The sequence below is a fragment of the Vanessa atalanta genome, chromosome 12 (genome assembly GCF_905147765.1).
Source record: "Vanessa atalanta chromosome 12, ilVanAtal1.2, whole genome shotgun sequence".
In the NCBI taxonomy this organism is placed as follows: Eukaryota; Metazoa; Arthropoda; class Insecta; order Lepidoptera; family Nymphalidae; genus Vanessa; species Vanessa atalanta.
The window spans coordinates 2665119-2681394 of record NC_061882.1 but is presented as its reverse complement, the minus strand read 5'-3'; the positions used below and the strand labels follow the sequence as shown (position 1 = coordinate 2681394).

The window sequence follows — 16276 nt, the reverse complement described above, 5'->3', positions numbered from 1 at the left end:
GGTTTCAAAAATGAATAGGCCATGTATCATAGCTGATAAGCATAGTTGTGCGAAAATGTACAGCATACGATGTGCAAAATTAGGTTCATCATCCGAAACGAACTCATAAATGGGTGAAATAATAAGAATGAAAAAGGAGTAACCACTTTGAGAGTTGCTTCGAGCGAACGACAGGATGGAGTAGGGGTGGATTTATGCCCATGCAAGTAGTCGACAAATATATATTTTGAAATTTTTAAGAAGAAGCAAAATGAAATATCATGTTCACCTCCTAAAAAAAACTTCGAAGTAGCACTGATGTTATTAAACTTCGATTGGACAAAAAAGGCTGATAAAGCAAAAGAAGCAAAATTGAAATTGGCAAAGACAAATTTCATACATCAATACTCCAACTTAATTTATAGAATTTTATAGCCGTACAGAAAAATGACTATTATCCCGAAATTCACAAAATATTGCTAGCATAACGGATTAACAGACACTCGGAAATATAATGTCGATTTTTATAATTCTATTACAAATCCTAATTACTTGATTAACGTTTAAAAAAAAGTTAGTCCAAGAAATGTGATGATCGATATTGCAGTGGAGCAAATAAGTACCTAGAAGAGAATGACGACTACCAATTCACGAAATAGTTAAAAATATCATAACTACAGAGCATATTCCGGATGAAAAGACTGTTAGAAAACGACTCATAGACCGCTATGACGATGACAATGTTATTTCGACTAAATTTAGATCCAATGCCATCATATGTTTTAAAAAAATCAACCATAATATATTAACAGAAATTAGTACAATCAAATACACAATAATAAAAAAACGGCGCGAAGCGAATTTCGCACATTAACGCGACCAGCAAAATTATTAGAAGGGACATAAGAGCTCAATTTACGATAATGAAAATTACACAGCAAGTGACAAAATGCTTAAAGATATTGATGAGCCCATTCCGCAATCTTTAAAGTTTTTAGTGTCAGAAATCATTTTAAAAGAAAAAAAAAATAAGGTAGACGCCAGTCCTGCGTGTGAAAAAAAATGTCATTAAAAAAAGGGCGTCAAGGCACTTCTACTTGTAGCATGTTTACAGTACAACGGAAATAGTTCCTTTAACCTACCATTAAAATAAATGAAGTGGAAGAGAATATTTGATGTAGATCAATGACTTAAAATGCCAATGCCATGCCAAACCAATGCCAATGCAAAACCAAAATTTTATTTTAAATGTTACTTTTTTTCGATTATCATTCAATTAATCCATTTTCCCACTTATTATGCTTATAGAAAAATATAAATTAACTTAATTATCCTATTTGAATCATCTTTATTTTTTTTAAATCAAAAGCACAAATTTTCAATAGGTAAACTATTTTATTTATGTTATTAGCTAAACATTCCATTTTTTTATTTATTTTTTCATCCACTATAACAAAAGTCCGAGGTTTGTATGATTTTGACGCTCTAGGCACTCCACTAAAAACCCTATAAACTAAAAAAAAAGCTTGCATGAGTTTTATCAAAAAAATATTAATGCAATTAAAAGAAAACAAACCACAACGGACTGAATGCTATAAATCATAATTTATTCAAGTCAATTCAGTTAGTTCAAGCAAATTTATTAATAAAAGATGTTTATTTTCTGTGTGAATCTTTTTAGTTTTTCTTTGGATTTCCGTTAATTAAAATACAATGACTTCCACAATTACAAATTCTAATTCATAAGCTATGTAGAAGTATTTGTTTAATCCCAAACAATTTCTTCGATCCAATCGATAAAACTAGACACTCTCGTGTAAACACTGGGTCTGTTTTTTTGTCCACATTCTTTCCCAAACGATGTTATGCCCACCGCCCAGTACATTTTACCTTCAGTCTTCATAGGAATCTTCACTTGAACTGTTCCACCGGAATCACCCTAAAAGAAGATCATTATTTATAATATTTTTATTACTTTAGATTAAGAAATATCTGACATGCGGTATGTTCTTTATCCTCTCGTCTTATTAATTAACTCTTTGTTGTTATTCTATGTTTATAAGTTTCTTTTGGGTACTGAAATTTTTCCTGGATTTTTGACCAATATCCTCGTTTTCTATCCAACGAGCCATCGCTGTATCATTAAATAGATTGTAGTGAAGCGGAAACTACAATCAAAACTATTAATTGTAATTAATTATTTAGTGAAATAATAGACTTTCTAACCATCTCTTCAAAAGGCTCCAAACATATCTAAGCCTAGAAGTTGGTTATTTAGAATTAATTGACTTTACTTTTTTAAAGTATACAAACAAAGATTTGGTTCAATTACTTGACAGGTATCAATGCCTCCCGATAAGTTTCCTGCACATAACTGATGATCTCGGAACCCGTCCCAGTTTCTGTTTCGAATATTTTGGAGAATCAAATCACATAGCGGCGTCTCTATGAAGTCGACGACTGCAGCTTGCAGATGGTTTGATAGTCTTCCTGTACAAATTAATTAACCGTTTCAAGTATAACTTTTTTGTGTCATTAAATTAGCATTACATATTTTGTCAATAAATAATGATATGATAAATGATACAATACAGATAAAATTAGGCAATCAGACAAATTCAATGCTTGACGGTAAGTTATGACTACATCTCAAAGAAATTAGTATTTTAAGATATCTTAACCGTTCCTCACATTGATGTGCCAAGTAATTAATGATCGTTTGAGAAGAAAATTAAATGTTATGATGTTTATTAAAGTACTTTTACCGTGTTCAGTATATCCCCAACCACTCACGATTCCTTTAGTATCAAGGTAACTATTATCATTTTCTGTCCAAAGGCAAGCTGGGTGTACATTGCTCATAAGAATAACTTCTGTCTCTAGTTCAATGAGGGCAATATCGTAATACTTCTTAGGAGCTCTATACATTGGATGGACGATAAAGCTATTGATATTTACGTCTACAGGATTACCATTTATATTAAACTGAAAATCAATATATTAGCAAAGTTTATAAATAAAACACTTCTTCATATTTCATTTAAGAGTATGAAACGTGTTATCTTAACTCAATTTTAGTTCAAGTATTTGCTGTCGAGTTGGAAGATTCTACTTTAATGCGTAGTTCTTAACCAAAATATAGTGAATTAAAATTTGTATAAAACGTCATTTGCTAGATTTGAGACAAGTAACTCCTAGACATCTACTTAAAATATGGGAGCATTGCTTAGTAGTTGAATTCAATCAATCAATCAAATCAATTTTATATAAGTAAACTTCACAATGAAGCGTTTATGAATCGTCAATATTTAAATACCTACTACCACCGTTTCGGAAAGCAACCTCCAACGAGAAGAAACGGCAAGAAACTCGCATAGTTGCTCTTTTCAAATAAACAGATTTACATTGCTGGTGTCCTGTCCTGTGATGGAACCCGAGCCTATTTTTTTCTTAAAAGTATTTTTTTAATGAATAATAAGTTTTTTTTAATAATTTAGTCGTAATAAACTTTTTAAGCTTACCAAAACATTTACGGCCCTTAAATCAAATACTTTTTTTTTATTGGAATTATTATACTCATGGCTATATATGTGCTATTGTCACTTATGTTTAAAACTAAATTACCTCGTCTTTGCTGATATCCTCTACGCCCAGTCTAACAATCTCTGGTTGACTGTTCACGATGTCCATAGATCTGCTTAACGACGATTTAGAACAATGAGCAGCAGTTAATAAGAACTTTCTACTAATAAGAGTACTTCCACATTTAAAAATCCATTTAACTTCGGGATTCTTAGCTCTCCATCCAATGGCTCCCTAAAAAATTGTAAATTTAGTCGAGCTGGTTATAGCAATTGCCCCCAGAGACTAGCCCTATGTGTGCGTACGTAGATATTATAGTAAATAAATAATGATATTCTATCGCCAAAAAGGAATACTTACTATTATTGTTACGGTTTGAATGGTGAGTGAGCCAGTGTACTTAGAAACAAAATAATTATTTCCATAGTTCATCTCCTATGTCTACGGGCTTAATGAATACGAGGTAATATAAAAATGATTATTAATGATCTGGTAGTCTTACCATATGGGGAAATTCTCCAGGCGTCGCTGGTCGACCGCCAAATATAACAGGAGAAAGTAATTCATTAGGAACGACACCATTTTTAATCAGGGATATAATTCTGCCTGAAAATATAATACAATATTACTAATTAGACATTATTCAAATAAGTAAATACAAATAAAAAATAATTTTGACGAATTATGACCGCAAGGTATGATGGAATGTCCAATTAAATCGCAATTCGGATTCTATAAACAAAAATTAGTAATATATACTTTTATTATTTATGTGTGTAGGAAACGCTCACATAATTATATATATATTATTTATTTATTTTTTATACACATAATTATATTATATTATATAAAACATTTTATACAAGAAAGTGCTTATAAAAATATTAATCAATGTTATTACATTACATTAGCAGCCCGTAAATGTCCCACTGCTGGGATAAAGGCCTCCCTCCCTTTGAGGAGAAGGTTTGGAGCATATTCCACCACGCTGCTCCAATGCGGGTTGGCGGAATACACATGTGGCAGAATTTCGTTGAAATTAGACACATGCAGGTTTCCTCACGATGTTTTCCTTCACCGCCGAGCACGAGATGAATTATAAACACAAATTAAGCACATGAAATTTCAGTGGTGCCTGCCTGGGTTTGAACCCGAAATCATCGGTTAAGATGCACGCGTTCTAACCACTGGGCCATCTCGGCTCTCAATCAATGTTATAATATTTACATATTTGTGCCCCTTCTGTTTCATTTTCTCGATTCTCCATTTCCCATTTATATTCGAAGCATTCTGAAAGAATAATAATTATTGTACAAAACATTTTAATATAATCACTTTCAATGTTAGCAACTATTGAGGAAATAAATTAATAAAGCTACAAACAAAATTGATTTCGTAAGAAATTCATATACATAGAAAAATATTTGTTGCTGTTCATTTTACGAGGGTACAATTCAGGTATAGGAGGCAAAGGAAAATTTTATTTGAAATTATTTTACAACAATTACAATAACAAAAACTGAATCTTCGTTCTATGGAACAGCCTAGAGGCGATCATCTCATTCCCATGTTGTGCACTCAACTAAGAAGTCATTAGTTTTGTAATATCCTGTAGCACACAAACGTTCTTTAACGATTATGAATATAAATAAAAATTGGTTACAATTGGTGATGGTGTTAATGATAATGATGATTTTGATGATTGTGATGATATTGACGATGATGATGATATATATAGAGAAATACTTAAATGCCTACTTTGTTCGCTAATTTGAAGTCCAGGTGCGGAGAAATTCGGTTTGACCGGTTGATATGGTTTACAGAACTTATTATAAATATCAAAGTAAAAATCAATTGTTTCATTTCTCTGTAAATAAAACAGTATACCAATAACATTAACATTGTATAAAAGTAGAAGAGAAATATATATTTTTTTAAATCCTTTGTTTCATTACTCTGTGATAGTAAATAGTATGAAAATATTTATTCATACATTTTATCGGTAATGATAATTAATTCAAAGGTTATCAAGTTTTTATTTCAAACGAGAAAGCCATCTTTAATGTTTATTTTGATGCGTTGTTATTGTAACTCAGTTCCAAGTTAAAACAATCCCATATTTTATTTTATTTTTGTAAAATATTCGAACAAAGCGAAAATCATTTTGGTTCAGAATGAAAAACTTACTCTTATAGCTTCCTTTAAAAGCTTCTTTAATTCGTCTGTAGAAGTTTGAGCCTGAGATGCTGTAGCACGAAATATAAATTAACAATTAAGTATGTTATTTGATAAGCAAGAATTAGAATTAAACTAAAATTTTGTTTTTGTTTTAATTTTGTGTTGAATGATGTTAAATAAATTAAACTATTTAATAAAACGTCTATTATTGTTAATGCGGGCAAATTTTACAAGTCAGTGCAACTTAATATATTCCACGCGTTTTTATAAAATATAAGTATTTAAATTGCTAAAGTTTACGTAATTTAAAGTTTGCTAAAGTTTACGTACGTAATTTTATTTTACTGTATTTCTTTACATCGAAAAATTAATTTTATATGTACAGACAAGATTTTTCTGTATTTTATTTTGTTTGTTTTAAATAAATATACACATAACAACCTAATCTAAACCAAAAAAATGTATTAATTTATTAACAGCACTAAATGAAGAATTCTTAATATTAAAAATATACGTAAGAAACCACATCGGTACTTATATTCATTAATTTTTAATGTATTACATTTATATACTCAACGTTAATTCATTTGTTTTATAAAAGAATATTAAAAAAAATACATACCAACAAAAAACGTTAAAAATATAAATATAGAAAACATTTTTGTTCATTCAATAATTACATTTAATAAATTAACACACGTGAAGCACAATACAACTACAACACAAAAACTACACTAAGTATTAAAGAAAAAATTATTACGAATAAAATGAGATTGGCGGGACAATTCTACTAACTCAAAACTAAAACTCAAATTCCTTTATTCAATATAGAAGTATTACACTTTCTTATTGAAGGTCAAATTAAACACTACCACCGGTTCGGAAAAAGAAAACACCCTGACCTGAGAAGAACCGGCGAAAGAAACTCAGCGGGACTTTTTTTTTTTTACGTCAACTATTTTATCTGTGTACGAATCTGTTGCGATCCGACTTCGACGGAACCGCAATCGGATAGTTGTGTTAGTAGAATAAGAAAACGGCTAAACTGTAATGATTTACTTTTCGATTCAATTGCGATAAATTGACAAATTGTTAGTAGAATTGCTTTGAGTGACGTTACTAATCTAGAGACGAGTCACTCCAGTTTTTACAATTTATTTTTATAAATTGTGGCGTTATTTTATATTTTTACTGAACATCAGCAGATCTTCGCTGGACTTCGAGCTTGTTGAGCCTTCTTGGAAGACGTGGCCCACACTGACATTTTTTTTTTTTCAATTCAAAATAATATATAAATAATCCATAATAAATAATATATGATAATATATAATATATAAAAATACTGTATATAGTAGTTTTTTTTATCCTAATTACTGCAATCCAGCGGGCCCTGCTCCGTGCTCGATCAGAGAGAGTACAGCCTCGGCGACTCTGATGTCGCGTTTATGTATACTCTTATTAATATCAACTATTGGTACAACAAACATTACATTAACAAACATTGGGATTTTATTGTATACATTTACCGGGTTCCTTACATTTTGTTTTCTATAATACTTTTCTATTATGTGAAAAAAAATAAGGAAACATTTATTTTAAATTGTACCAAGCACAAGTAACGGTTTCCTGACAACAAAAGAAAAAATGGAAAGACACATAAATATCAACCAAGAGAGTGGTTAAAAGTAAACGGTTTGAATGTGCTTAATTGCTGACGCCTCTGCATCGTTCAAATAATATTCCTTAATTATATTATTTTTGGTATGTTTTCCTGTACTCGTTATATTTAAATTTGTATTTATTTTCCTGTAATTGAATATTTTTTACGTATATATGAAATTCAATATCTTAAAAAATTTAATGGAAACTGTATGTGAACTTCTGATATGTCAAATTATATAAAAAAAAAAAAACAAAATACAGAATACTTAAAATAATGAACTATATAAGATTCTAACATTAGTCACGTGATGTTTTTTACCTTTTTTTGACCCACCTCAACCCGCGGTGATACGTGTGAGTTTTAAGGCAAAACAAAAATCACGTACATATATTTTTTGGTACTAATTTTGGTAATTTAATAAAATACATATGACATATCTTGTTATATTCCGTGTTTTTTTTCGAACAAGGGGGTTCGTGAGTCCTGACTGAGTTGAAACTTGAATGGTCCCTTCTTTCTAGTCTCACGACGTCGGATGATCCCTATTGTGATATTTAAATTTCAAATTAAAAAACAATTAATTATATTATTTCCTTTATTCAATATTAAATCACAACTGGTAATTCCAACAGAATTAATAAGGAAGTTTTATTTGTTCCGGCTATAAAATGAATAGTTTGTTCATATTAAAAATAAAAATAAAAAAATAAAAATATATATTTATTCAGATTATTATGGTATACACAGTAAAGGTTGGAGCCTTCTTTTAAGTGCAGCAGGGCACCTGTGCCAGAAGACACCGCTCTTCCATATCAATGTCTTACAACAGCATATATTACAGCGTGTGTGTGTGTGTGTGTGTGTGTGTGTGTGTGTGTGTGTGTGCGTGCGTGCGTGCGTGCGTGCGTGCGTGCGTGCGTGCGTGCGTGCGTGCGTGCGTGCGTGCGTACGTGCGTGCGTGCGTGCGTGCGTGTGTGTGTGTGTGTCTAGGTAAGAGGTGTAAAAGGTTTAGATTTATGCTTTCTTATAACTATGCCGAAAACGTATAACTTTCTGACAGAAAGTATCCCAGAGGCAGTGTAGAGTTGTGTAGTAGGAAACATATAGGGTTTAAATAACATGACTTTAATCAGGGATCGTTGGACTCTCTCTAGTTCAATAAACTTTGTTTTAGCCGCACCGTCCCACACAGTAATGTAGTATGTTATAACTGATTGAGCAAGCGTTATATATACTGTGTTTAAAACTCTTTTAGAAGCTATGTGTCGCAAGTTTTTAAATATCCATATTAATTTTCTTATTCTGTTTGATACTAAGTTTACATGTGAGTACCAAGTCATCCGATCATCGAGCATCACACTGAGGTACTTTACCTTCGAGACCCTCTTCAAAACAGGACAATCACATCTCACCTTTATTCCGAACTGTGCACAAGAATGTATCTTAATTTCAAAGTTAAAAGCAGGTTGGGAACGCTCGGACAAGGTAAAACACATGTAATTTGTTTTAGCAGTATTAAGTGTTAAAAGTTTAAAACTAAGCCATTCAGCAATATTAGCGAGCCCTTTTTCGGCGTGATTACGCACTTCATCTCAGGATTCTCCTTTAAAAACAATGGCAGTGTCATCAGCATAAGAGAAAATTTGCCCATTCTGAATTTTTAGGTTACATAATTCATGGATATAAATCAAAAATAAGGTTGGTCCCAACACGCTACCCTGTGGAACGCCATAGGTAATATCTGTCTCATTGCTAATATATTTATCAATCTTAACCATTTGGGTACGCCCACTTAGATAGCTTCGGAATAAGGACATAGCAGTACCTCTTATTCCTATAGACTACTATTGTTTTTGCAATAGGATGGGAGCTGAGACGGTATCACAGGCTTTTTTGAGGTCTAGAAATACTGTAAGGCATTTGTTTTTACTATCTAACTGTTGTGCTATTAGGGTGCTGAGAGCAGATACAGCATCTTCAGTTGACTTGCCACGTTTGAATCCATATTGGGAGAGATATCATATTTATTTAATTAACAGACTCAATAGGTGAGGCCTCAGTGCTTAAAAGATCTGTATTTTTCACAGTAGTTTGTAGTTTTTGGTCGATTGAGCCTATTGGTTTCTTTCAAAATTACGTTTTAGTTTTTTTATCAAGTTATTACAGTGGTTGCGATATATTTTGTAAATATTTCTTAAGTTGTCATCAGTGGGGTCAGAACGCAGATTTTTTTGTAGTTTATTTCGGTGTCTTATGCAGCGCAAAATTCCTGGAGTTATCCAAGGTTTAATTGCACGTTTGTTTTTAGGAATAAGTATTTTTTTTAATTTGAGCCTAGATAATCTTTAAGTTCGTTTGTTAAGTATACAATTATTATTTCAGGGTTTTCGCAATGAAGTAGAAGAGAAATATTATTACGTTCAAGACTTTTAAGTGCCTCATCAAAATTTGTAATGGTCTTAATTTTTGGGTATCTTTTTTCGTTTTTACTGTTCGTTAAGTGCAAAAATATCATGGGATGATCAGTAATAGTAGTATTTATGACCGCTACAAATGCATTACATTTATTTTTTTCCAACTTTAAAATAAAATGGTCTTATCTTCTCTAGTTGGTAGAATATGACCTTGGGAGTAATCCATGATGTGAAATCATGTTTAGGTAATTTATTCTATTATTAAGTTCACAGGTTTGTTCCACCGATTTAGGGGTAATATTAATATTTATATTACCAGTTAGAATTATATTATTAAAGGATTTTATATTTTCCAAATATGAATTCAAGATTCGATGAATCCATTAGCAATGTTGTTTATTGGTGAGCGGTAAACGCTTAAAATAATATTTTTATTATTTACAGTTAGTTGCAAACATGATGCATGTAACAGGTGAATTTCTTTAACATTTACATCAATAGTGTTTTTAATAAAGGCAACCGCTCCATCATTCTGGTTTAAATGTACTGTCGTTTCATAAGACGTGTAATTAACCAGTTGTGGTATGGGTTTATTCTGACTGAGCCAGCTTTTGGTCAAGATCAATATCTGGTTCAAAAGTTAGCTGAGATAAGGTCACCTGAAAGTCATCAAAATTTGAATAAATAATACGTATGATTTGACTTATGACAAAGTACTATCCATTATATAAAATAAACTGGATACTAGATTCAGCTAACCCGGGTAGTGAATGTTTGAAGAAATGTAATATATTGTACGTAAATATTTTTTTTTGAAGATTTCGTTTCAAACAATGGTCTGAGATTCGAAAATCGAATTAAAATCGAGTATTTTCTTACGATAATGGGTGCTAATTTGTTATATTAAAATAATGAGTACAAATAAACGGATTTAACCAAGACTTTAAAATATTTAAATACATATAATTATAATAGAATAGTGGTTAGCTTCTAGATATTTCCATCAGAAGCACAAAACCCTATAAACTAAAAAAAAAGGTTGGATGAGTTTTATCAAAAAAATATTAATGCAATTAAAAGAAAACAAACCACAACGGACTGAATGCTATAAATCATAATTTATTCAAGTCAATTCAGTTAGTTCAATCAAATTTATTAATATAAGATGATTATTTTCTGTGTGATTTTTTTTAGTTATTCTTTGGATTTCCGTAAAAATAAAATACAATGACTTTCACAATTACAAATTCTAATTCATAAGCTATGTAGAAGTATTTGTTGAACCCCAAACAATTTCTTCGATCCAATCGATAAAACTAGACACTCTCGTGTAAATACCGGGTCTGTTTTTTTGTCCACATTTATTCCCAAACGATGTTATGCCCACTGTCCAGTACATTTTACCTTCAGTCTTCACAGGAATCTTCACTTGAACTGGTCCACCGGAATCACCCTAAAAGAAGATCATTAATTATAATATTTTTATTACTTTAGATTAAGATATATCTAACATGCGGTATGTTCTTTATCCTCTCTTCTTATTAATTAATACTTTGTTGTTATTCTATGTCTATAAGTTTATTTTGGGTACTGAAATCTTTCCTGGGCTTTTGACTAATATCCTCGTTTTCTATCCAACGAGCAAGTGTAGTGAAGCGGAAACTACAAACAAAACTATTAATTGTAATTAATTATTTACTGAAATAATAGACTTTCTAACCTTCTCTTCAAAAGGCTCCAAACATATCTAAGCCCAGCAGTTGGTTATTTAGAGTTAATTTACTTTACTTTTTTAAAGTATACAAACAAAGATTTGGTACAATTACTTGACAGGTATCAATGCCTCCCGATAAGTTTCCTGCACATAACTGATGATCTCGGAACCCGCCCCAGTGTCTGTTTCGAAAATTTTGGAGAATCAAATCACATAGCGGCGTCTCTATGAAGTCGACGACTGCAGCTTGCAAATGGTTTGATAGTCTTCCTGTACAAATTTATTAACCGTTTCAAGTATAACTTGTTTGTCTCATTAAATTAGCATTACATATTTTGTCAATAAATAATGATATGATAAATGATACAATACAGATAAAATTATGCAATCAGACAAATTCAATGCTTGACGGTAAGTTATGACTACATCTCAAAGAAATTAGTATTTTAAGATAGGTATCTTAACCGTTCCTCACATTGATGTGCCAAGTAATTAATGATCGTTTGATAAGAAAATTAAATATTGTAATGTTTATTAAAATACTTTTACCGTGTTCAGTATATCCCCAGCCACTCAGGATTCCTTTAGTATCAAGGTAACTAATATCATTTTCTGCCCAAAGGCAAGCTGGTTGTACATTGCTCATAAGATTAACTTCTGTCTCTAGTTCAATGAGGGCAATATCGTAATACTTCTTAGGAGCTCTATACCTTGGATGGACGATAAATCTTTTGATATTTACGTCTACAGGATTACCATTTATATTAAACTGAAAATCAATATATTAGCAAAGTTTATAAATAAAACACTTCTTCATATTTCATTTAAGAGTATGAAACGTGTTATCTTAACTCAATTTTAGTTCAAGTATTTGCTGTCGAGTTGGAAGATTCTACTTTAGTGCGTAGTTCTTAACCAAAATATAGTGAATTAAAATTTGTATAAAACGTCATTTGCTAGATTTGAGACAAGTAACTCTTAGACATCTACTTAAAATATGGGAGCTTTGCTTAGTAGTAGATAGAACATTGCAATCAATCAATCAAATCAATTTTATATAAGTAAACTTCACAAAGAAGCGTTTATGAATCGTCAATATTTAAATACCTACTACCACCATTTCGGAAAGCAACCTCCAGCGAGAAGAAACGGCAAGAAACTCGCATAGTTGCTCTTTTCAAATAAACAGATTTACATTGCTGGTGTCCTGTCCTGTGATGGAACCCGAGCCTATTTTTTTCTTAAAAGTATTTTTTTAATGAATAATAAGATTTTTTTAATAATTTAGTCGTAATAAACGTTTTAAATTTACCAAAACATTTACGGCCCTTAAATCAAATAAGGCAAATACTTTTTTTTTATTGGAATTATTATACTCATGGCTATATATGTGCTATTGTCACTTATGTTAAAAACTAAATTACCTCGTCATCACTGATATCCTCTACGCCCAGTCTAACAATCTCTGGTTGACTGTTTACGATGTCCATAGATCTCCTTAACGACAATTTAGAACAATGAGCAGCAGTTAATAAGAACTTTCTACTAATAAGAGTACTTCCACATTTAAAAATCCATTTAACTTCGGGATTCTTAGCTCTCCATCCAATGGCTCCCTAAAAATTTGTTAATTTAGTCGAGCTGGTTATAGCAATTGTCCCCAGAGACTAGCCCTATGTGTGCGTACATAGATATTATAGTAAATAAATAATGATATTCTATCGCCAAACAGAAATACTTAATATTATTGTTTCGATTTGAATGATGATTGGTGAAATATCTTAATTTACATAGTTTTTCTCCCATATCTACGGGTTTAATTAATACAAGGTAATATAAAAATGATTATTAATGATCTGGTAGTCTTACCATATGGGGAAATTCTCCAGGCGTCGCTGGTCGACCGCCAAATATAACAGGAGAATTAATCACAAACAAAACTTCAGGAACGACACCCTTTTTAATCTGGGATATAAGGTAAATTCTGCCTGAAAATATAATACAATATTACTAAGTAGAGATTATTGAAATAAGTAAATACAAATAAAAATTAATTATGACGAATTATGACCGCAAGGTAAGATGGGATGTCCAATTAAATCGCGATTCGGATTATCTAAACAAAAATTAGTAATAAATACTATTATTATGCATGTGTGTAGGAAACGCACACATAGTTACATACATGTGTCCAGGTATAAAAACCTTTTATTCGAGGAAGTGCTTATAAAAAATATTAATCAATGTTATAATATTTACATATTTGTGTCCATTCTGTTTCATTTTCTCGATTCTCCATTTCCCATATATATTCGAAGCATTCTGAAAGAAAAATAATTATTGTACAAAACATTTTAATATACTCACTTTCAATGTTAGCAAGAATTAGATCGGACATACAAGAAACAAAACAAAATTGATTTCGTTAAAAAATCATCCACATAGAAAAATATTTTTTGTTGTTTATTTTACGAGGATTCAAATTCATAGGTATAGGAAGCAGAGGATAATTTTATTTGAAATTATTTAGTGTAATGAGATAGATGGGGTAATGAGGATAATTATTATGAGGGTGATTGTAATGATGATGAAGGTCGTGATGATTATTATTATAGTGACGATGGTGGTGATAATAATAATGATGTGGTGGTGTCTAAATCAAAAGTAAAAAATCTTTATTTAATATAGAAGTGTTAGGCTTGCTTATTGAAATTTTAACTAATCTTATTAGAAAAATCAACTACTGGTTCGGAAATAAATACCTGAGAACCACCAGCGAAAGAAAATCAGCGCATTTGTTTTATTTTTTATGTGTCATATTTACAATTATTGTATTCATACAAATACTAAATCTTAAATAACAAAAACTGAATCTTCGTTCTATGGAACAGCCTAGAGGCGATCATCTCATTCCCATGTTGTGCACTCAACTAAGAAGTCATTAGCTTTGTAATATCCTGTAGCACACAAACGTTCTTTAACGATTATTAAAAAAAGTTACAATTGGTGATGATGTTAATGATAATGATAATGATGATAGTGATAGTGTGGATGATTGTGATGATATTGACGATGTTGATAATATATATAGAGAAATACTTAAATGCCTACTCTGTTCGCTAATGCGACGTCCAGGCGCGGAGAAATTCGGTTTGACCGGTTGATATGGTTCACAGGGCTTATTTCCATATTTATCAAAGTCAAAATCGATTGTTTCATTACTCTGTAAATAAAATAACATTGTATAAAAGTAGAAGAAAAATATATATTTTTTTAAATCCCTTGTTTCATTACTCAGTGATAGTAAGTATTATGAAAATATTGATTCAAACTTTTTTCGGTAATGATAATTAATTCAAAGGTTATAAAATTTTTATTTCAAACGAGTAAGCCATCTTTAATGTTTATTTTGATGCGTTGTTATTGTAACTCAGTTCCAAGGTAAAACAATCCAGCATTTTATTTAATTTTTGTAAAATATTCGAACAAAGCGAAAATCATTTTGGTCCAGAATGAAAAACTTACTCTTATAGCTTCCATTAAAAACTTCTCTAATTCATCTGTAGAAGTTTGAGCCTGAGATGCTGTACGAAATAGAAATTAACAATTAAGTACGTTATTTGATAAGCAAGAATTAGAATTAAACTAAAATTTTGTTTTTGTTTTAATTTTGTGTTGAATGATGTTAAATAAATTAAACTATTTAATAAAACGTCTATTATTGTCAATGCGGGCAAATTTTACAAGTCAGTGCAACTTAATATATTCCACGCGTTTTTATAAAATATAAGTATTTAAATTGCTAAAGTTTACGTAATTTAAAGTTTGCTAAAGTTCACGTACGTAATTTTATTTTACTGTATTTCTTTACATCGAAAAAGTAGTTGTATATGTACAGACAAGATTTTTCTGTATTTTATTTTGTTTGTTTTAAATAAATATACACATAAAAACCTAATCTAAACCAAAAAAATATATTTTACAGCACTAAATGAAGAATTCTTAATATTAAAAATATTCGTAAGAAACCACACTGGTACTTATATTCATTAATTTTTAATGTATTACATTTATATATTCAACGTTAATTCATTTGTTTTATAAAAGAATATTAAAAAAAATACATACCAACAAAAAACGTTAAAAATATAAATATAGAAAACATTTTTGTTCATTCAATAATTACATTTAATAAATTAACACACGTGAAGCACAATACAACTACAACACAAAAACTACACTAAGTATTAAGGATAATTGAATAAAATGAGATTGGCGGGACAATTCTACTATTTTATCTGTGTACGATTCTGTTGCGATCCGACTTCGACTGAACCGTAATCGGATGGTTGTGTTAGTAGAATAAGAAAATGGCTAAACTGTAATGATCTACTTTTCGATTCAATTGCGATAAAATGACAAATTGTTAGTAGAATTGCCTTGAGTGACGTTACTAATCTAGAGACGAGTTACTGAGTTATTTCGAACGTGAACGGCCTTTACCGACCGGTTTGTATACATATAATTTAAAATTTATATATTATAATTATTATGTTGTAACTGATGAGATGTTATGCTTTCTGCTGGCTAGAAATAGTTGTTGCTGCTTGCTGTTAGAATAGATAGGAAATTTGATAGTAAAATTAAATACGGAAGGTTTCCGAGTAAATTCCATTAATTAAGCAATGCCATTAAGATAAATATAAATAAAGATAATTGTTTTTATATTGTAAGGACGTAATTATT

At 30.6% G+C, this 16276-nt stretch overlaps 2 protein-coding genes across 2 annotated transcripts; both read right to left on the bottom strand.

Annotated features, from left to right (window-relative positions):
- Nucleotides 1-1594: 1594 nt before the first annotated feature.
- On the bottom strand, nucleotides 1595-4828 carry LOC125067905 (serine protease snake-like). The gene is made up of 6 exons (XM_047676801.1): nucleotides 4789-4828; nucleotides 4064-4167; nucleotides 3604-3795; nucleotides 2745-2964; nucleotides 2312-2469; nucleotides 1595-1918 (listed from the first exon to the last, which is right to left on the bottom strand). The coding sequence occupies exons 1-6, from the start codon at nucleotides 4826-4828 to the stop codon at nucleotides 1745-1747; spliced, it is 888 nt and encodes a 295-aa protein (XP_047532757.1). The 3' UTR covers nucleotides 1595-1744.
- A 6188-nt stretch (nucleotides 4829-11016) lies between these two features.
- LOC125067615 (serine protease snake-like) lies at nucleotides 11017-15874 on the bottom strand. Its single transcript, XM_047676288.1, has 9 exons — nucleotides 15659-15874; nucleotides 15056-15114; nucleotides 14642-14753; nucleotides 13790-13852; nucleotides 13400-13518; nucleotides 12955-13146; nucleotides 12080-12299; nucleotides 11643-11800; nucleotides 11017-11269 (listed from the first exon to the last, which is right to left on the bottom strand). Exons 1-9 carry the CDS (start codon nucleotides 15693-15695, stop codon nucleotides 11078-11080), a joined length of 1152 nt encoding a protein of 383 aa, XP_047532244.1. The 5' UTR covers nucleotides 15696-15874; the 3' UTR covers nucleotides 11017-11077.
- Nucleotides 15875-16276: the final 402 nt, after the last annotated feature.